At 43.1% G+C, this 21,725-nt stretch overlaps 1 protein-coding gene across 1 annotated transcript in view; it reads left to right on the plus strand.

Annotated features, from left to right (window-relative positions):
• LOC138855459 (uncharacterized) overlaps nt 1-21,725 on the plus strand; it is a 138,194-nt gene that overhangs the window by 17,203 nt on the left and 99,266 nt on the right. The window contains exon 2 of the mRNA XM_070104932.1: nt 1,958-4,948. Coding sequence (XP_069961033.1) covers nt 2,427-4,948 — 2,522 coding nt within the window. The 5' untranslated portion in view covers nt 1,958-2,426. The remainder of the gene's footprint in view (nt 1-1,957; nt 4,949-21,725) is intronic.

The following is a 21,725-nucleotide window of genomic DNA, read 5'->3' on the forward strand; positions in this document are numbered from 1 at the left end:
CACCTGATGCACTACATGTGGATGACCAGCAACACAACACCTGATACACTACATGTGGATGACCAGCAACACAACACCTGATACGCTACATGTGGATGACCAGCAACACAACACCTGATACACTACATGTGGATGACCAGCAACACAACACCTGATACGCTACATGTGGATGACCAGCAACACAACACCTGATACACTACATGTGGATGACCAGCAACACAACACCTGATACACTACATGTGGATGACCAGCAACACAACACCTGATACACTACATGTGGATGACCAGCAACACAACACCTGATACACTACATGTGGATGACCAGCAACACAACACTTGGCACTTTATTCTAATCTCACAACTCTGATACCCTCATTATTTGGTTTCTATACCCTCATTATTTAGTTCCCATACCCTCATTATTTAGTTCCCATACCCTCATTATTTAGTTCCCATACCCTCATTATTTAGTTCCCATACCCTCATTATTTAGTTCCCATACCCTCATTATTTAGTTCCCATACCCTCATTATTTAGTTCCCATACCCTCATTATTTAGTGCCCATACCCCCACGGGTATAGATTATACCCAGGTTTAAAGTCCTTGATCTAATTAGCTGAATGTTCGCGAAGAACAAACAGGAAATTTAGAAATACACGTATAATATGGATTACATATATTTCACTCTGTCACCTGTAATATAATTATATTTCCGTCAGCACGTGTAACATTATACATTGTTCAGTCTCTTATCTGTAATAATATTCATATTATAGATACGTATTTGTAATATTATCATGTTTCTGCCTTTCACTTGTAAAATTACCTTATTTACCACATCTCAGCCACTTGTAATATTAAATGTGTCTCTGTTAACCACTTGTAATATTATACATGTGTCAGTTAACCACTTGTAATATTATACACGTGTCAGTTAGCCACTTGTAATATTATACATGTGTCTGTTAACCACTTGTAATATTATACATGTGTCTGTTAACCACTTGTAATATTATACATGTGTCAGTTAACCACTTGTAATATTATACATGTGTCAGTTAGCCACTTGTAATATTATACATGTGTCAGTTAACCACTTGTAATATTATACATGTGTCTGTTAGCCACTTGTAATATTATACATGTGTCTGTTAACCACTTGTAATATTATACATGTGTCAGTTAGCCACTTGTAATATTATACATGTGTCTGTTAACCACTTGTAATATTATACATGTGTGTCACTTGTAATATTATACATGTGTCTGTTAGCCACTTGTAATATTATACATGTGTCAGTTAACCACTTGTAATATTATACATGTGTCAGTTAACCACTTGTAATATTATACATGTGTCAGTTAGCCACTTGTAATATTATACATGTGTCTGTTAACCACTTGTAATATTATACATGTGTCAGTTAACCACTTGTAATATTATGCATGTGTCTGTTAACCACTTGTAATATTATACAGTTAGCCACTTGTAATATTATACATGTGTCTGTTAACCACTTGTAATATTATACATGTGTCAGTTAACCACTTGTAATATTATGCATGTGTCTGTTAACCACTTGTAATATTATACATGTGTCTGTTAACCACTTGTAATATTATACATGTGTCAGTTAACCACTTGTAATATTATACATGTGTCAGTTAACCACTTGTAATATTATACATGTGTCAGTTAGCCACTTGTAATATTATACATGTGTTAACCACTTGTAATATTATACATGTGTCTGTTAGCCACTTGTAATATTATACATGTGTCTGTTAACCACTTGTAATATTATACATGTGTCTGTTAGCCACTTGTAATATTATACATGTGTCAGTTAACCACTTGTAATATTATACATGTGTCTGTTAGCCACTTGTAATAAACACATTTCAAGGTGTCAACTGCAGTATTATGTTAATTATTATGATGTCTTGTATTTTCAGCCGTCGTGGTCTTCTGCAGAAGTATCAGGAGAGCTCTAGGTGAGTAACATTATTTGAAGACGCACTAGAAGCTGTGTTATTTGCGAAAGCATCAGCAACATTATCTGCAGAAAGATCAGGAGTTCCCTCATCTTTTACGCTATCTTCAGGAACACAGTATCTCTTATTATCATCATTTTCTGCAGAAACATCAGGAACTCCATTAGAGAAAGGCATCATGACCACTGTCAGTAATATTGCAGAAGAACCAGGAGCTCCATCAATAGCACTATATGCGAAACTTTAAAGGATACTGTCAGCAGCATTAACTGCAGATGCAACAGGAACACCATCATCTCGACTTTATCTGTAGAAGCATCAGCACTTTCTTCAGGAGAAGAATCAACAACTCCATCAGATACAATATTTTCAGAATCATCAGGAGTTGAAGCAGCAACATTACATAATCAGGTCTTCCTCCTAACGCGCAATGGCTGTAATAACTAAAGAGGAAAATAATGGTTTCAGATTTATAAAGGCTATGAATCACTGTGGTAAACGAGTACTGCATAAAATATTTTGTTGGGGAACCCCAGATAAATCTTTTAACACAAATCTGAAGAATTACTTAGATAACTTGGATGATAAATCATCTGCAAACTACCCAAAACTTACTAGCAGTCAAAGAAAGTTCAACAAAACACAAAAGAAAATGATCAACTTGAGTTCAGATGGAAAAGAGTTTGATGTGTCATTGCTCTGCCTGAGCATCAAACTAGCCTGCGAGAAGGTGGCTCCTGTCGGTGATCCAATATGGTTCGCTCAGAGTACAGAGATGGAGTACTACATCACCGCTATAAATCTTATGAGGAACGATGCTGCTCATGGTCAACTTGCAGTTCCTGATGATAATTATTTTGAAAATATTAAAAGGCTTCGGGAGCTGTTAACTGGATGTCTTGAGTCATCTGGAAAGCGGTATGGTAGGGACGAGGCTGAAGTGAACAAGGAGATCAAGCAAATGAATGAAGACCTGGACCACATAATGAATGAGATTCTCGGAGAGGAAGCAATAATAAAGTATTGTGGTGATGATTTAAAACAAATTATCATTAAGGATAGTTGTGATACACTGAAGAAGGCCTTTCAAAAAATCATTTACATCAATCCAGTGTCTTTTATCACTAATGACTGTCAACTGAAAGTCGACAAAATTTTTGTGGATATTGAAATCAGAAAAGGGAGACGCAGAGGTGAAGGTAAACATATAGACTTTTGCGACATTCTCAAATCAGTCCAGAATACATCTGTGTCGTCATCTGTGAGTTCTGCAACACAACGACAGGATTCCTCAGCACGACCTCAAATGCTCCTGCTTGAAGGTTTGGCAGGGAGCGGTAAGACCACTTTAGTGACTATGATAATCCAGGAATGGATTCAGGGTAGTGGTGGGAATATCACAGACTTGGATAATTTTGATCTTCTGCTCTGGGTACAGTGCAGGAACCCTACAATAAATTCCTACCAGGAACTCCTAGACCGCCTAATGCCAGACGTATCAACAAAATTCGGAAACTTCCTGCCTAAAATAGTAAAACTTTGTAAAGTCCTAATAATTGTTGACGGTCTGGATGAACTCAACAATCATTCTAGAGCATTAATCAAAAGCCTTTTATACGAATTCAAGACTTCTACATCCACAACTTTTATTTGTACCTCAAGACCTGAAACAGTCGAAATTTTCAGTATCACGATCCCTGAAGAATTTGTGGTAGTAAATGCTGAATTACGAGGCATATCTAAGGAACATATAAAAGAATTTGTGCGTCGAACTCACCAGGAAGTAACTAAGCACACGAAGAGCAACAGAAACACTGAGGAACTGATAAATAAGGTAAAAATGTTTAAAGATCATCATGAACACTTACGACTGCCAATGAATTTAATATTTTTTGTTTATATTTGGGACCAGGCATGTGATAAGTTAAGCACAGTGGCACTCACACAAACAGAGCTCTACCATGAAATACATCGTCTGTGTCAGAAGAAGTTATTAGAGAGACTACTAAAATATCCCAAGATCAAAGATATAAATGAAAGTAGCCTAGATCACAAGGTTCATGAAGTTATGAGAAGGATATATATAATATCGCTTAAGAACCTTTCACGTGAACAGCTCGCCTTCCAAGAAGCAACAATAGAACAACTGATTTCTCTTTGTAGCAATCATGATTTACCTTACGATGAGGTGTTGTCTGCGTTCTTGAGCTTGAAGCCAATTTGGACATGGCGAGGCATCGAGGAACGATACTCCGCACCCCACAAAGGAATCCAAGACTACTGGAGTGCTCTGCATATTGTTATGTCACTTAAGGACCAGCTACAGGCTTCAGCACTCCCAGTATCATCTTCGCCCACTCCCGCACAACTTACACGAGTATTACCTTCTACAGTTCAGCCTGCCATGGCACCACTTATACCAGTATCACCTGTCAGCATCAGAGAAATCTTAGAACGGAGCGTCGGAGCAGCCATCGAAGACATGACCAAGTATCAGAATGTTTTGGTTCACGTTGCCGGGCTACTTCACCTGTTACTTGATGAGGTACCTGAGACCATCACACAGGAGGCTGTACAACTCGCACATGAGGCTAAAGAAAGGAACAGGCTGGAGGGATTGTCTAGAAGGATTAACATTACCCACTGGTACAACCTTCTCGAGAACACTAAATACAATAATGACATAGCCAGGGTAATAGCCGGCTTCATTAATTCCGGAAGACCTTTTACCGTAAATGAGAATTATGTTGAGAGCTGCATGGCTCTTCTACCACACCTCAGACCATCCGAGGTGGGCATTTTTTTCACGAGTGACGGCACTGGACTGATTGAGCTATTGGATGTCCTAGCTCGCTACAACCATCGCTGCACTCACCTAGACTTGAAACACCACTACCTCCATGACGTCACAACTACCACTTCCGATGATATACTACAGCATGTACAACCTCGGTGAGTTGATGTCCTTGAAAATGATAATGTTGAAGAATTCAGGACATGTGCAACATCTGGTTATCTTAATTTGTGGATGTTTCGCCAAACGTCTACAAATAATGATACCCTTATGTTGCACATGTGTTTAATTCTCCATCTTATCGATACTTATACCATTTATGTACATTACTAAATTTGATACGATGATAACATCTTGATAGAATTCTTGTCATTAGGGGACAAGTCGTTACCGTCAAATTACCGCCTGACCTCAACTGAAGGAAAATTACTAGAGTCAATTATAGCTGATATTATAAGAAGCCATCTTCATAAGCATAATTTGGCTAATGATACTCAGCATGGATTCAGTAGGGACCGTTCATGTCTGACTAATTTACTGACCTTCTTCAGTTAAACATTTGAGGAAGTTAATCACGATAAAGATTCGATATTGTTTATTTAGGCTTTAGTAAGATAGAGTACCGCACCAGAGACTGTTAAAGAAAGTGGCACCTCGTGGAACGAGTTATGTCGTCACCCAAGAAGGTAAGTATATTTACACGAAATTTCTGCTGAAGGGGGAGATCCTGGGTTCATAGCCAAGAACTCTGCTGCGAGAATCAGCCCTTCTCAGAGATGAGCCCCTTACCTAGCCCCTCTCAGAGATGAGCCCCTTGCATAGCCCTCTCAGAGAGGAGCCCCTTGCCTAGCCCTCTCAGACATAAACCCCTTACCTAGCCCTCTCAGAGAGGAGCCCCTTACCTAGCCCCTCTCAGACAAGAGCTCCTTACCTAACCCCTCTCAGAGAGAGGCATAGCCCTCTTGCCTAGCCCCTCTCAGAGATGAGCCCCTTACCTAGCCACTCTCAGAGATGAGCCCCTTACCTAGCCCCTCTCAGAGATGAGCCCCTTGCATAGCCCTCTCAGAGATGAGCCCCTTGCCTAGCCCATCTCAGAGAGGAGCCTCTTGCTGAACATTAAAATGGTATAAAATACCGACAGATTGTTAGGTAAGACACATATGCAACAGTTAGGTATCTTTATTTTGAAACGTTTCGCCTACACAGTAGGCTTCTTCAGTCGAGTACAGAAAAGTTGATAGAAGCAGAAGATACTTGAAGACGATGTAATCAGTCCATCACCCTTAAAGTTTTGAGGTGGTCAGTCCCTCAGTCTGGAGAAGAGCATTGTTCCGTTGTCTGAAACAATATGAAGTTGAAGTGACAGAATCGGGCCTTATATAGTGCCAGGAGGTGAGACGTAGGTTGATTTGGGAGGGCAGGTCCTTCTCAAACCCAGCCGTTCTCACTAGTAGAGTGAACATTAAAATGGTATAAAATACCGACAGATTGTTAGGTAAGACACATATGCAACAGTTAGGTATCTTTATTTTGAAACGTTTCGCCTACACAGTAGGCTTCTTCAGTCGAGTACAGAAAAGTTGATAGAAGCAGAAGATACTTGAAGACGATGTAATCAGTCCATCACCCTTAAAGTTTTGAGGTGGTCAGTCCCTCAGTCTGGAGAAGAGCATTGTTCCGTTGTCTGAAACAATATGAAGTTGAAGTGACAGAATCGGGCCTTATATAGTGCCAGGAGGTGAGACGTAGGTTGATTTGGGAGGGCAGGTCCCTAACTGTTGCATATGTGTCTTACCTAACAATCTGTCGGTATTTTATACCATTTTAATGTTCATTCTGTCAGACACTGCAACACAAGGGTATCTTGGTACAGACCATCTACTTCGACAACCTCTACTAGTGAGAACGGCTGGGTTTGAGAAGGACCTGCCCTCCCAAATCAACCTACGTCTCACCTCCTGGCACTATATAAGGCCCGATTCTGTCACTTCAACTTCATATTGTTTCAGACAACGGAACAATGCTCTTCTCCAGACTGAGGGACTGACCACCTCAAAACTTTAAGGGTGATGGACTGATTACATCGTCTTCAAGTATCTTCTGCTTCTATCAACTTTTCTGTACTCGACTGAAGAAGCCTACTGTGTAGGCGAAACGTTTCAAAATAAAGATACCTAACTGTTGCATATGTGTCTTACCTAACATCAGTGGTCAGTCGTCACGTGAGGTCACAGACCCTGAGCTGCTTTGGGGATTAGCGTGGACGGTTAAAAGCATGGTTCGGTTCTGCAGTGTTTTAAAAATTGAGGTTGGAGAGTTGAAGGAGGAGGTCTTGCTTCTCCAGGAGGAGATTAGGAGGCTGAAGGTCCACCTCAATGGGTCTGGGAGAGAGTGTGAGGTGGCTGGAGTTGTGGGGAATGAGGCTTCTAGCAGTGAGGTGCAGTCTGTCTCTCGCTGTGAGGAGGCTGTAGTTGGGGAGGTAGCAACGGCTACCAGCAGTGAGGTGCAGCCCAGCACCTGCTACAAGTGGCGAGTGGTTCACAGTAATGGGAGGCGCATCAGAGTAAGGAAAGTTAAGAGTGAAGATCTGAAGGTAGGAAATCGCTTCTCTGTTCTTCAGGATGAATGTACTTCAGTGGCCAGTGAAGGTAAGGGTACTACTGCCCCTGCTAATGGAGGTAAGCGCATTCTTGTGGTTGGTGACTCTCAGGTAAGATATATTGACCGTGCTTTTTGTAATAGGAATAAGAAGATGAGAGATAGAGTGTGCTTCCCTGGAGCTGGTGTTGGGGACATTGTCAACAGGCTGGATAATATCATGTCAGGTAATGGGAACAAGCCCATTATCTGTCTCAGTGCTGGTGGAAATGATATTGGGAAGGGTAGGAGAGAAGAGCTGCTAGATAAGTACAGGTCAGCTATAGATTTCATTAAGTCTAAGGGAGGGATCCCAATCATATGTAGCATCTTGCCTAGAAGGGGAGTAGGAAATGAATGGTTGTCTAGGGCAATTGGTGTAAATTGCTGGCTAGACAGATACTGCAAGGAACTTGCAATCCCATTCATTGACAACTGGAACAACTTTTATGGCAAACATGATATGTATGCAAGGGATGGGGTACATCTCTCTGGGGCAGGGGTGGTAGCACTTGCAGACTCGATTGAGAAGGCCATTGGTGAAATGCCTATGATTTTAAACTGATGGAAGATAGAGGTATGGGTGTGTGTGGGAAACAAGCAGGTTGCAACACTAGGGTTGGAAACAGTAAATGTATAAAAGGCATTCAGCATGAAGTTATAAATAAAGACAATAGATCAGGTCAGCAAACAAAGGGGGACAGCAGAGGGCAGCAAGGGACTAGCTCCCTTAAGGTTTACTATACTAATAGCAGGAGTGTAAGAAATAAGATAGATGAGCTAAGATTAATTGCAAGTGCAGGAAACATAGATATTATTGCTATAACAGAGACCTGGCTCAATCTGAAAGATAGAGAGATGCCCTCTGAATGTCACATACAAGGCTATAAATTATTCCACACTGACAGGGTCAACAGGAAAGGTGGTGGAGTAGCGATGTATGTCAGAGACAATTTAAATTGTTGTGTTAGACAAGATATTAAATTAGAAGCGTCAGCCACTGAATCTGTTTGGTTACAGCTTCTCGAGGGCCGAGAAAAACTAATTTTGGGTGTGATTTACAGGGCCCCAAATCTTGATAGGGAGTGCAGTAAACTTCTATGGGACGAAATTCGTAAGGCATCTACATACGAAAATGTTGTGCTAATGGGAGATTTCAACTATAGACAGATTGACTGGAGCAATTTGACAGGAAATTTAGAGTCAGGTGACTTTCTTGATACGATCCAGGATTGTTTTTTAAAACAGTTTGTGACAGAGCCAACTAGGGGAAATAACCTCCTTGACTTGGTTCTTGCCAGTAGGGAAACACTAATTAATAATCTTGAGGTTAATGATGAGCTTGGGGAAAGTGATCACAAATCACTCAGTTTTAATATATCATGGAATTCCCCTAATAATGGCAATCAAGTCTCCGTCCCTGACTTTCGCTTGGCTGATTTCATAGGACTGAAAAATTACTTAGGTGGGCTGAACTGGAATGACCTGACTAAGGGTCAGGTAGGTGGTGATGGTTGCCGATATGATGCTTTCCAGGGCATAGTTCTAGCTGCTCAGTCAAATTATGTTCCAAATAGGGAAATCAGATCAAACAAAAATGATCCTAAATGGATGAACAATAGATTAAAATATCTGATTGGTCAAAAGAGAGGCATATATAGGCAAATCAAAAGAGGAGAGGGGCAATTAAGAAATCGATATATTCAGTTAAAGAGAGAAATAAAAAAGGGAATTAGAAAAGCAAAAAGAGATTATGAGGTTAAAGTTGCAAGAGAATCGAAGACTAACCCAAAAGGATTCTTTCAGGTATACAGAAGTAAGATCAGGGACAAGATAGGCCCACTCAAAAGTTCCTCGGGTCAGCTCACTGACAGTGATAAGGAAATGTGTAGAATTTTTAACACATACTTCCTCTCAGTTTTTACACAGGAGGATACCAGCGATATTCCAGTAATGATAAATTATGTAGAACAGGACGATAATAAACTGTGCACGATTAGGGTCACAAGTGACATGGTCCTTAGGCAAATAGATAAATTAAAACCTAACAAATCCCCAGGCCCTGATGAACTGTATGCAAGGGTTCTAAAGGAATGTAAAGAGGAGCTTAGCACACCTTTGGCTAATCTTTTCAACATATCACTACAAACTGGCATGGTGCCAGATAAGTGGAAAATGGCAAATGTGATACCTATTTTCAAAACAGGTGACAGGTCCTTAGCTTCGAACTATAGACCAATAAGCCTAACCTCCATAGTGGGAAAATTTATGGAATCAATAATTGCCGAGGCAGTTCGTAGCCACCTTGAAAAGCATAAATTAATCAACGAATCTCAGCATGGTTTTACAAAGGGGCGTTCCTGCCTTACGAATTTATTAACTTTTTTCACTAAGGTATTTGAGGAGGTAGATCATGGTAATGAATATGATATTGTGTATATGGACTTCAGTAAGGCTTTTGACAGGGTCCCACATCAGAGACTATTGAGGAAAATTAAAGCACATGGAATAGGAGGAGAAATTTTTTCCTGGATAGAGGCATGGTTGACAAATAGGCAGCAGAGAGTTTGCATAAATGGGGAGAAATCAGAGTGGGGAAGCGTCACGAGCGGTGTTCCACAGGGGTCAGTGTTGGGCCCCCTGCTGTTCACAATCTACATAAACGACATAGATGAGGGCATAAAGAGCGACATCGGCAAGTTTGCCGATGACACCAAAATAGGCCGTCGAATTCATTCTGACGAGGACATTCGAGCACTCCAGGAAGATTTGAATAGACTGATGCAGTGGTCGGAGAAGTGGCAGATGCAGTTTAATATAGACAAATGCAAAGTTCTAAATGTTGGACAGGACAATAACCATGCCACATATAAACTAAATAATGTAGATCTTAATATTACGGATTGCGAAAAAGATTTAGGAGTTCTGGTTAGCAGTAATCTGAAACCAAGACAACAGTGCATAAGTGTTCGCAATAAAGCTAATAGAATCCTTGGCTTCATATCAAGAAGCATAAATAATAGGAGTCCTCAGGTTGTTCTTCAACTCTATACATCCTTGGTTAGGCCTCATTTAGATTATGCTGCACAGTTTTGGTCACCGTATTACAGAATGGATATAAATTCTCTGGAAAATGTACAAAGGAGGATGACAAAGTTGATCCCATGTATCAGAAACCTTCCCTATGAGGATAGACTAAGGGCCCTGAATCTGCACTCTCTAGAAAGACGTAGAATTAGGGGGGATATGATTGAGGTGTATAAATGGAAGACAGGAATAAATAAAGGGGATGTAAATAGTGTGCTGAAAATATCTAGCCTAGACAGGACTCGCAGCAATGGTTTTAAGTTGGAAAAATTCAGATTCAGGAAGGATATAGGAAAGTACTGGTTTGGTAATAGAGTTGTGGATGAGTGGAACAAACTCCCGAGTACAGTTATAGAGGCCAGAACGTTGTGTAGCTTTAAAAATAGGTTGGATAAATACATGAGTGGATGTGGGTGGGTGTGAGTTGGACCTGATAGCTTGTGCTACCAGGTCGGTTGCCGTGTTCCTCCCTTAAGTCAATGTGACCTGACCTGACTAGGTTGGGTGCATTGGCTTAAGCCGGTAGGAGACTTGGACCTGCCTCGCATGGGCCAGTAGGCCTTCTGCAGTGTTCCTTCGTTCTGATGTTCTTATACAGAGAAAACTAAGAAAACACACATATATATAGTGGCGGGAGTCAGGTGAGGTGATGCGTGGGTAGAGATGGTAGTAGTAGTAGTAGTAGTAGTAGTAATGGAACTAAGGAGGTGAGGCAAGAGAGTTTACTCCCGTACCCATGACACAAATCAAACCCAGCCCCTCCCACTCATATATCTATCTAATCACTTTTTAAAGCTACCCAAGGTCCTAGCCTCTATCACCCCACTGGGAAGATTGTTCCACATATAAGAACATAAGAACGAAGGAACACTGCAGATGGCCTACTGGCCCATGCGAGGCAGGTCCAAGTCTCCTACCGGCTTAAGCCAATGCACCCAACCTAGTCAGGTCAGGTCACATTGACTTAAGGGAGGAACACGGCAACCGACCTGGTAGCACAAGCTATCAGGTCCAACTCACACCCACCCACATCCACTCATGTATTTATCCAACCTATTTTTAAAGCTACACAACGTTCTGGCCTCTATAACTGTATTGTATAAAATACCGACACAATGGCAATATAAACACAAATGCAGTATAATGTGATCCTTTATTGACTACGTTTCGCCCACACAGTGGGCTTTTTCAAGTCACAAACAGAACTACCTGGGGTGAACGAACGAACGAACGAAAGTTCAGGTAAGATCCCAAATGGGATGAGCGGGGAAGACGGGACAGACGAAGAATAGTGCTGGAGAGGAGTGTTCTTAGTCGTAGAAATAGAGCCAGGGCTTAACCCAGCAGCAAAGGCGATCGTGGGACAGATATTGAAAAGAGAAATTCCGGTTCTTCTGTTGGGACTCCGGTGGGGTGAGCTGGGAGTAAGGGACTTGCGACCTTTAGAGCTAGAGAGGAGTGCAGAACTGAGTCATGTCTTAACCCAAAAAAGCTAAGGCGAACGTGGGTCAGAGAATGGTACCTGTCTTAGAAGGTACCTGTCAGCGGATCCAAGGTTATTTGTAAGTAGGGTTAGGAGCAGGATCATGCAAGGAGTAGAAAAGGTTGTGTTGGTTTGTGGGTCTGCGAATGTCTTCGTCAAGGAGAGAGGTCCAGTAGTCATGTCGTGTCTCAAGTTTGTCTATCTGTCTGTCACTGAGCCTCTTCCAGTACAGATTCAGCGCAGGGACGTCTAACTGGGCATGGAGAGACTCGCTTGTGGCGAAGTCCTCCCATCTGACATCAAGCACCCAGCGCAGCGCCTTGTTCTGGACACGCTGCAGTTTAAGTAAGTTTGTTTTTGCTGCAAGAGAGAGGGCTAGAGGAGAGTAAGTTATCAGAGGACGTATTAGGGATTTGTAGAGGTGTAGTTTGGTGCGTTGAGAGGCATGTTTCAGCTTGTAGAGGCCCGCAAGGGCCTTACTAGCTATTGCATGCCTTGAGTGAATGTGTCCGTGTAAACGAAGAAGGTAGTCAAGATTAACGCCAAGGACAGTGACAGATTGTGTGATAGGGAAGTAAGTGCGGGTGTCAGCTGTTCTGAGTTCGACAGGTAATGGAGGATCACGTTTCCTGTAGTTAAAATACGTAATGCTGGATTTTGCTGCATTGGTTTTGATCCTCCATTTTTGTTCCCAGATGGCTATCCTGTCAACCTCATTTTGTGTTTTGTGTGTGAGTGTATCTATATTGGCATGAGTGATAAGTTGTGTAATGTCGTCTGCATAGGCTAGTGTGATGGAGTTGTGGTATATAGGTGTTGGAATGTCGTTAGTGTATAAAATGTAGAGGGTAGGGGAAAGGACAGATCCCTGGGGTACTCCAGCATTTAGTGTGAAGTAGTCAGAGTAACAGCCTTGGAATTTGATTCTCATGGTACGGCCGTCTAGGAAGTTGCAGAGGAGTTTACGAGTATTGAGAGGCAGGTTGAAGTTAGTGCAGAGTTTGTACTTGAGCCCCTCGTGCCACACAGTGTCAAAAGCTTTTTCAACGTCTTTTGCAACCAGGGCTGTCCTGTTTCTTTGTTTTGTGTTTATGTGGATGTAGTTGAGAATGATGTTAATGGCATCCTGTGTGGATCTGTGTGTTCTGAAGCCAAACTGGCCATCTGAAAGTAGAGAATTATGTTCCAGGTATCTGCGAAGGCGATGATTAATGAGTTTTTCAAAGAGTTTTCCTAAAGTTTCGAGGAGGCTGATAGGGCGATAGTTTCTAGGGTCAGAGTGGTCTTTATTGGGTTTAGGAAGGAGGATAGCAGTAGCAGCTTTGAAGAGGGAAGGGAAGTATCCAGAGGCAAGGGAGGCATTGAGGAGGTTTGTGTAGGCAGTAATGATAGAGTCAGGAAGGTGTTTCAGGATAATATGGTTTAGGCCAGAGGCACCAGGAGCCTTTGGAGGAAGGTGTCTGAGGAGAGTTTTAATGTCTGTGTTGGTGAAAGGAGTGTCGAGTTCTTGGGAGGAGGTAAGAGTGTCTAGATGTATGTGGCTGTCTGGTGTTGTTTCTTGTGTGTGTGCAGTGTTCCAGTGTTCTATGTTCTGAATGTGTTGAATAACGTTAGGGTGAGGTGGGTGAGCGTGGAAGATGTTCTCCCAGATGTGTTTGAAGATGTTGGTAGCAGCCTGTGGGTCTGAGATGTGTGTGTTGTTGTGGGTGATGTGTTTGAATTTGTTGGTGGGAGTAGTGCCTCTGATTTTTTTGATAAAGTTCCAGAAGGCTTTAGTGTTTTTAACACGCTGCCTGTCCGCTTGTTGTATTAGTCGTGACCAGTGATTGTTGTGGTCTTGGTCTAGGCTGTGTAAAATGTTGTTTCTAAGGTAAGTGAGATCTAATCGGACTTGATTAAATCTATGTGTGTTGTAGAGGAAGCGGTTGTGGTAGCAGATAATTAGTCTTCTTGTTCTGAGTGACGGTTTGAAGGAATAACGAGTGGTGTGAGTTTTCTTTGGTATTGCGATGTTGGCTGCTTGTGTAATGGTGTCCTGGATGAGATCAAGTTGAGTATCGATGTCAGAGATAGGTTTGTTGTTGTAGTCATAGGTGAGGTTAATATTGTCTATGTGTTGTTTGAAAGCATCCCAGTCAGCGTTCTTGTAGGAGAATGAAGGTGTGGTTGGAATGAGGATAGGGTTGGAGGAGATGTGTAAGATGACTGGGATGTGATCAGAGCCTGTAATAGGGCCAGGTGAGATGTAATGTTGAAATAGAGAGCTGGCTCGGTTTGCCAGAATGATGTCTGGTTTGCCTTGGCCCGTGTGGTTGAAGAAGGTATTGAAGTCTGGGCCAAGATGAATTAGGTGTTTATGGTTTGTGAAGTTGAGTAATTGGTGACCAAGTTGGTTGTTACTGGTGTGATGAAAGGCAGTGTGTTTGGCATTCATGTCAGCTAGTAGGTAAGTTGGTGTGTTGGTGTAGTTGAAGACTAAGGAGAGGTCGTGTATGTTGAGAGTAGTGTTTGGGCGAGCATAGGTGGTGAAAAAGATAAAGGGGCCAAGGTGGGTGTGTATTCTGACCGCAAGACAGTGTTGGTGAATAAAAGGGATTGGGAGAAATTCATGTTTTATGTTGGAATTGACAAGGATGGCAACCCCATCGTGGGGATCATAGGGGGACTGTAGTGCAGTATAACCATAATGGCGGATACATTGAGGGGCTTTGAGGCAGGTACTGTTTAGCAAAACAATATCTGGCCTCTCTGCTTCAAGGAGCTCGGCCAGTAGGTGTCTAATTGTAAAGTAAGAACGTACGTTGAACTGAATCGCCTTAAACGTGATTTAATGGTTTCGTCTTAGCAAAGTTAATGTCGGGGGAGGAGTTTGGATTAAAGCCCGTGATAGTGGTGCCATCAGTGGATGTGTGTTTGTAGGTGCTACGGACCCGTTTCCTGGAGGGGGAGGAAGAGATGGATCTGTTTTTATGTTCTTTGGTCTGTCCGTTAGAAGTTGGGGTAGGTTTAGGTTTGAGTGGATTTTGTCTGGAGGAGGTGGAGTTGGACCTGGATGAGGTTTTGGTTGTGGTGGAGTGGGCGAAGGTGGATGCAGAGGAAGTGGAAGTTTTGGTAAGCTGTGAGGAAGTGGAAGCTTTGGAAGGGGATGAAGTGGGTAAGGAAGTGGGGGGAGGGGTGGTCGTAGCAGTAGCAGTAGGGGTGTTGGTGGGAGGTGTAGAAGTAGTGAAGAGAGGTAGTGGAGGAGGAGAGCTGGTGGGAGTAGGAAGTGGGGGGGTGGGAGAGAGGAAGGAGGGAGAGGTTGTAGGAGGCTTGGAAGAGAAGCAGGAAGGAGGGATAATTAAAGAGGGAAGATTGTTAGCAGACAAGATTAGGTTAAGGACATGTGAGTAGTCTGATTGGTAAGCTTGTGAGATTACCATCGCAGAGTGGGCAGCAGTGGCAAGTTGACAGTTAGTTTTGTAGTCTAGTGTGGGTGTAGAAGGAGAAGTGCTTGTAGTCTGTGTGTTGGTGTTTGATGTGTGTAGAGTAGAAGAGGTAGACCAAGTGCGTGGGGAGGCCCAGGCATTGGGGGTAGGGGAGGGAGGTGTGGAAGGGGAGGGAGGTAAGGAAGGGGAGGGAGGAGCAGGGAAGGGGTTGGGTAGGGAGGGAGGTTGGTTTGCTCTGAGGGAGGAGAGAATGTGCTTTCTAGAAGGGCAGGAATTTGCAACTGCAGTGTGTGACCCGCCGCAGTTAGAACATTTAAGGGGGAGGTTGCAAGTATTCCAGAAGTGGCCAGTTGCTGAACATCTGGAGCAGACTTGTGTAGATGTGCATGTGTTTTTGTCGTGGCCGAATTTGTAGCATTTAAGACATTGTGTGATTGGGTGGAAGTTCGGAGTGAAGAGAGCGTTTGGAGGAATGCGGATGGTCTTGGCAAAGATTCCTTGACTGAAGAGTGTAGAGGCGTCAGCAGGAGTAGAACAGCGTATTTTGAGAATGGTAGAGTTTTCTGGTCTGTAAATATCGTCAACAGAGACTTTGTTCTTAGTACTGATATCTTTTATTAAGTCTTCTTTGTCTGTGTCATAGGCTGTCAGGAGAGAGTAGTCTACGTGTTTAGCAATGACTGTGCTTTTGGCACGGTGCTCAGGAGTCCAAATAATGGTGAAGCCTGCGTTGAGAAGTTTTTGTCTGGTATCGCTTGAGGTGTACGCTTCGTAGGAATGTTTGTCAAGAAGGAGTTTGAAGCCTGAGTTGGTTTTGAAGACTTTAAGTTGAGGTGCACCAGTGATCTGATATAATAAATTTTCCGGACAGATAGTGGCATCAGGATTAGAAAATTTGAGGTTTAGCGAGAAGGAATTGGATTTAGTAGAAGCAGAGGCAGGTGTGGGAGGTTGGGGGAGAGTGGAAGGGGGGTGGGAGGTGGAAGGCAACGAAGGCATCGTCTAATTACGAAAAGATGTAATTGGAGGTGACAATCGGCCAAAAAGTGAGAGTACTCAGCTAGGCAAGTACGTGTAAGTAGACACACGTACTTGCCTGGCGCAGGACACTGAGGAGGTGAACTGTAGCTTGATGGAGCACTGTATATCCTGAGTGGTGGCGAGACTGGCTGTATGGCGTGCAGTCAACAGGCGAAGAGAATTCAGGCAGCAAGAGGCTTCCTGCCCTTCGGTCGGCAACCACCGACGCACCAATCCTGATGGTGGAGAGGAAGACGAAGGTCCAGCAAGCACTACTCAAAGCACTACTCAACACGGGGTAATTTCGAGAGAGGCGAGATCGTCGATGTGTTAGGTAAGCACACGTCACCACTCGAGCTAAGTCGCTTGATCGCTTCTCACTTTCGAAGTGTTCTGCCCTTGATCTGGGGTGGAAGGAACGCGAGTATTTATAGTCCGGCTGAGGTCAGGTGAAGAATGCTGCATCTGATGATGTACCGAGTGGGGTTATAGAGTCTAAAAACTTGGGTAGCTTGGAAAGGAGATTGGACAAGTTTGTGAGCAGACCTTCTACAGTGTTCTTATGTGGGATAGCGATGAAGAAGTTTCTTGGCAAGTGGTTCAGCTATGTTATAGAAGCCACTATTCTGGTTGAAGTTGTCGGATATAGAAATAAGTGATGATTCCAGGATTCTTCGGTATTGAGTGTTGTCTTCTGTGGCGATAAGTCTTGAGTTTCTGTAGTTTATCAAGTGGTTGTGTGAATTACGGTGTTGTACGCAGGCATTCCTTGTGTCGTCAGACCTGCTTGCGTATTGGTGTTCTGAAATACGTGTTTGGAGGTCCCTTGATGTTTCGCCCACGTATAACTTGTTGCAGTCATTACAAGGGATTATGTATACCCCTGCAGAGGATGGAGGCTTGTCCTGCCTACTACTGGTGATGTCCTTGATGGTCGTGGTTGTGGAGGTAGATACTTGGAATGATGTTTTGGCAAAGATGTTGGAAACATGTTTGGCAATGGAGTTGGTGGGAAGGACTATGTATCTCTTCTCGGCAGTGTCTTCTCTGGGTGTGTTGAAGATGTTTAATGCTCGCCGTCTGCAGTCTCTGATGAAGTGACGAGGATAGTGGAGTTTGGAAAATATTTGTTCAATTATAGTGCATTCTTCCTCAAGGAACTCGTTGCTGCAGATTCTGAGTGCACGCAGGAAGAAGCCTATAATTACACCACGTTTGGTTTTGGTGTCGTGGTGAGAGTAGAAGTGGAGAAGATCGTTTTGGTTGGTGGGTTTTCGATAGACTTTAAAACGAAGTTCGTGGTCAGCTTTGCAGAGAAGAACATCAAGGAAAGGAAGAGTGTTGTTGACTCTTCTTCAAGTGTGAACTGGATTGAAGGCTCGACCTGGTTGAGCTTGTCTTGGAGAGCTTGAACGTTGAAGCGTCTAGGAGTTATGAGGAGAATGTCGTCAACATAACGGAGCCAGGTGACAGACGAAGGAATAATGGTGGAGAAACGTTCGGCTTCTAGATGTTCCATGTATAGGTTCGCCAGGACTGCACTGAGTGGCGAACCCATGGGTAGTCCAAAAGTCTGCTGAAAGAGGTGATTTTCGAAAGAGAAACACGTAAAGCCAACACATAGTTCAACAAGGTCGATGAAATCGCTGGCTGGAATGGGAAGATCAAGTGAATCGTCAATTTTCCTGCGCAAGAGATCGATGGCTTGTGTAGTAGGTACTTTGGTGAATAGGGAAGTCACGTCAAGGCTGGAAAGTTTCTTGTTCCTGATGTTGATGTTGCGAATGCGATTGAGAAGATCACCTGAGTGTTTGAGATGTGCTGGACTGATAGTGCCCAAGAGTTTAGAGAGGTGTTTGGCGAGAATTCCTGAGAGCTGGTGGGGAGCACTGCCTATTCCCGAGGATATGGGCCTCAGTGGGATACCAGGCTTGTGAGTCTTTGGCAGGCCGTACATTCTGGCAGGTCTGGGGTTGCTGGGCATGGTGTGCAGAAGTTTCTTCCCTTGTTCTGAGCCCCTCAGAATGCGGCGAGTCCTTTGAAGAAAAGTTTTAGTAAGGTTGTCCACTTGGTTAGTTGTGAGAGGTTTGTAGGTATCTGGGTCATTAAGTAGATTGAGCATTTTGTTCCTGTAATCGTCAGTGTTCATGATAACAACACCACCTCCTTTATCAGCGGTGGTGACCCTGATGGTCGTGTCTTCTGCTAAACCTTTGAGTGCATTGATGTAACGTCGAGGTATGACTGGGGAGCTGCGTGTTGAGATGGCTGCTGAGATGATGCCTTGAAGATAGCCTTTTTGGAAGTCGGAGTCATTGTGTCTGTAGTTTTTGGCGATGAAATTAAGGTCTTGTTTTGGTTTCGTAATTCCTGTTGCGAATTTGAGGCCTAAGCTGAGGGCTAAGCTGATGTCCTGCTCTGCAAAGCTGACCACGAACTTCGTTTTAAAGTCTATCGAAAACCCACCAACCAAAACGATCTTCTCCACTTCTACTCTCACCACGACACCAAAACCAAACGTGGTGTAATTATAGGCTTCTTCCTGCGTGCACTCAGAATCTGCAGCAACGAGTTCCTTGAGGAAGAATGCACTATAATTGAACAAATATTTTCTAAACTCCACTATCCTCGTCACTTCATCAGAGACTGCAGACGGCGAGCATTAAACATCTTCAACACACCCAGAGAAGACACTGCCGAGAAGAGATACATAGTCCTTCCCACCAACTCCATTGCCAAACATGTTTCCAACATCTTTGCCAAAACATCATTCCAAGTATCTACCTCCACAACCACGACCATCAAGGACATCACCAGTAGTAGGCAGGACAAGCCTCCATCCTCTGCAGGGGTATACATAATCCCTTGTAATGACTGCAACAAGTTATACGTGGGCGAAACATCAAGGGACCTCCAAACACGTATTTCAGAACACCAATACGCAAGCAGGTCTGACGACACAAGGAATGCCTGCGTACAACACCGTAATTCACACAACCACTTGATAAACTACAGAAACTCAAGACTTATCGCCACAGAAGACAACACTCAATACCGAAGAATCCTGGAATCATCACTTATTTCTATATCCGACAACTTCAACCAGAATAGTGGCTTCTATAACATAGCTGAACCACTTGCCAAGAAACTTCTTCATCGCTATCCCACATAAGAACACTGTAGAAGGTCTGCTCACAAACTTGTCCAATCTCCTTTCCAAGCTACCCAAGTTTTTAGACTCTATAACCCCACTCGGTACATCATCAGATGCAGCATTCTTCACCTGACCTCAGCCGGACTATAAATACTCGCGTTCCTTCCACCCCAGGTAGTTCTGTTTGTGACTTGAAAAAGCCCACTGTGTGGGCGAAACGTAGTCAATAAAGGATCACATTATACTGCATTTGTGTTTATATTGACATCAAAATGGTATACAATACCGACAGGTTGTTAGGTAAGACACATATGCAACAGTTAGGTATCTTTATTATGAAACGTTTCGCCTACACAGTAGGCTTCTTCAGTCAAGTACAGAAAAGTTGATAGAAGCAGAAGATACTTGAAGACGATGTAATCAGTCCATCACCCTTAAAGTTTTGAGGTGGTCAGTCCCTCAGTCTGGAGAAGAGCATTGTTCCATAGTATGAAACAGGCCACTAGGAGAGGTAAGAACTCAGATGTTGAGAAGGCAGGTCCCTCTCAAATCCATATATAAAAGCTCCATCCTGTCACTTCTTTCATATTGTTTCATACTATGGAACAATGCTCTTCTCCAGACTGAGGGACTGACCACCTCAAAACTTTAAGGGTGATGGACTGATTACATCGTCTTCAAGTATCTTCTGCTTCTATCAACTTTTCTGTACTTGACTGAAGAAGCCTACTGTGTAGGCGAAACGTTTCATAATAAAGATACCTAACTGTTGCATATGTGTCTTACCTAACAACCTGTCGGTATTTTATACCATTTTAATGTTCAATCTGTTATTGTCCTGTCCAACATTTAGAACTTTGCATTTGTCTATATTAAACTGCATCTGCCACTTCTCCGACCACTGCATCAGTGTATTCAAATCTTCCTGGAGTGCTCGAATGTCCTCGTCAGCATGAATTCGACGGCCTATTTTGGTGTCATCGGCAAACTTGCCGATGTCGCTCTTTATGCCCTCATCTATGTCGTTTATGTAGATTGTGAACAGCAGGGGGCCCAACATTGACCCCTGTGGAACACCGCTCGTAACGCTTCCCCACTCTGATTTCTCCCCATTTATGCAAACTCTCTGCTGCCTATTTGTCAACCATGCCTCTATCCAAGAAAAAATTTCTCCTCCTATTCCATGTGCTTTAATTTTCCTCAATAGTCTCTGATGTGGGACCCTGTCAAAAGCCTTACTGAAGTCCATATACACAATATCATATTCATTACCATATCATATTCACCGGTGGCCCGGTGGCCTGGTGGCTAAAGCTCCCGCTTCACACACGGAGGGCCCGGGTTCGATTCCCGGCGGGTGGAAACATTCGACACGTTTCCTTACACCTGTTGTCCTGTTCACCTAGCAGCAAATAGGTACCTGGGTGTTAGTCGACTGGTGTGGGTCGCATCCTGGGGGACAAGATTAAGGACCCCAATGGAAATAAGTTAGACAGTCCTCGATGACGCACTGATTTTCTTGGGTTATCCTGGGTGGCTAACCCTCCGGGGTTAAAAATCCGAACGAAATCTTATCTTATCTTATCTTATCTTATCTACCTCCTCAAATACCTTAGTGAAAAAAGTTAATAAATTCGTAAGGCAGGAACGCCCCTTTGTAAAACCATGCTGAGATTCGTTGACTAATTTATGCTTTTCAAGGTGGCTACGAACTGCCTCGGCAATTATTGATTCCATAAATTTTCCCACTATGGAGGTTGGGCTTATTGGTCTATAGTTCGAAGCTAAGGACCTGTCACCTGTTTTGAAAATAGGTTTCACATTTGCCATTTTCCACTTATCTCACACCATGCCCGTTTGTAGTGATATGTTGAAAAGATTAGCCAAAGGTGTGCTAAGCTCCTCTTTACATTCCTTTAGAACCCTTGCATACAGTTCATCAGGGCCTGGGGATTTGTTAGGTTTTAATTTATCTATTTGCCTAAGGACCATGTCACTTGTGACTCTAATCGTGCACAGTTTATTATCGTCCTGTTCTACATAATTTATCATTACTGGAATATCGCTGGTATCCTCCTGTGTAAAAACTGAGAGGAAGTATGTGTTAAAAATTCTACACATTTCCTTAT

This window comes from Cherax quadricarinatus, chromosome 95 (assembly GCF_038502225.1).
Source record: "Cherax quadricarinatus isolate ZL_2023a chromosome 95, ASM3850222v1, whole genome shotgun sequence".
Taxonomy (NCBI): Eukaryota; Metazoa; Arthropoda; class Malacostraca; order Decapoda; family Parastacidae; genus Cherax; species Cherax quadricarinatus.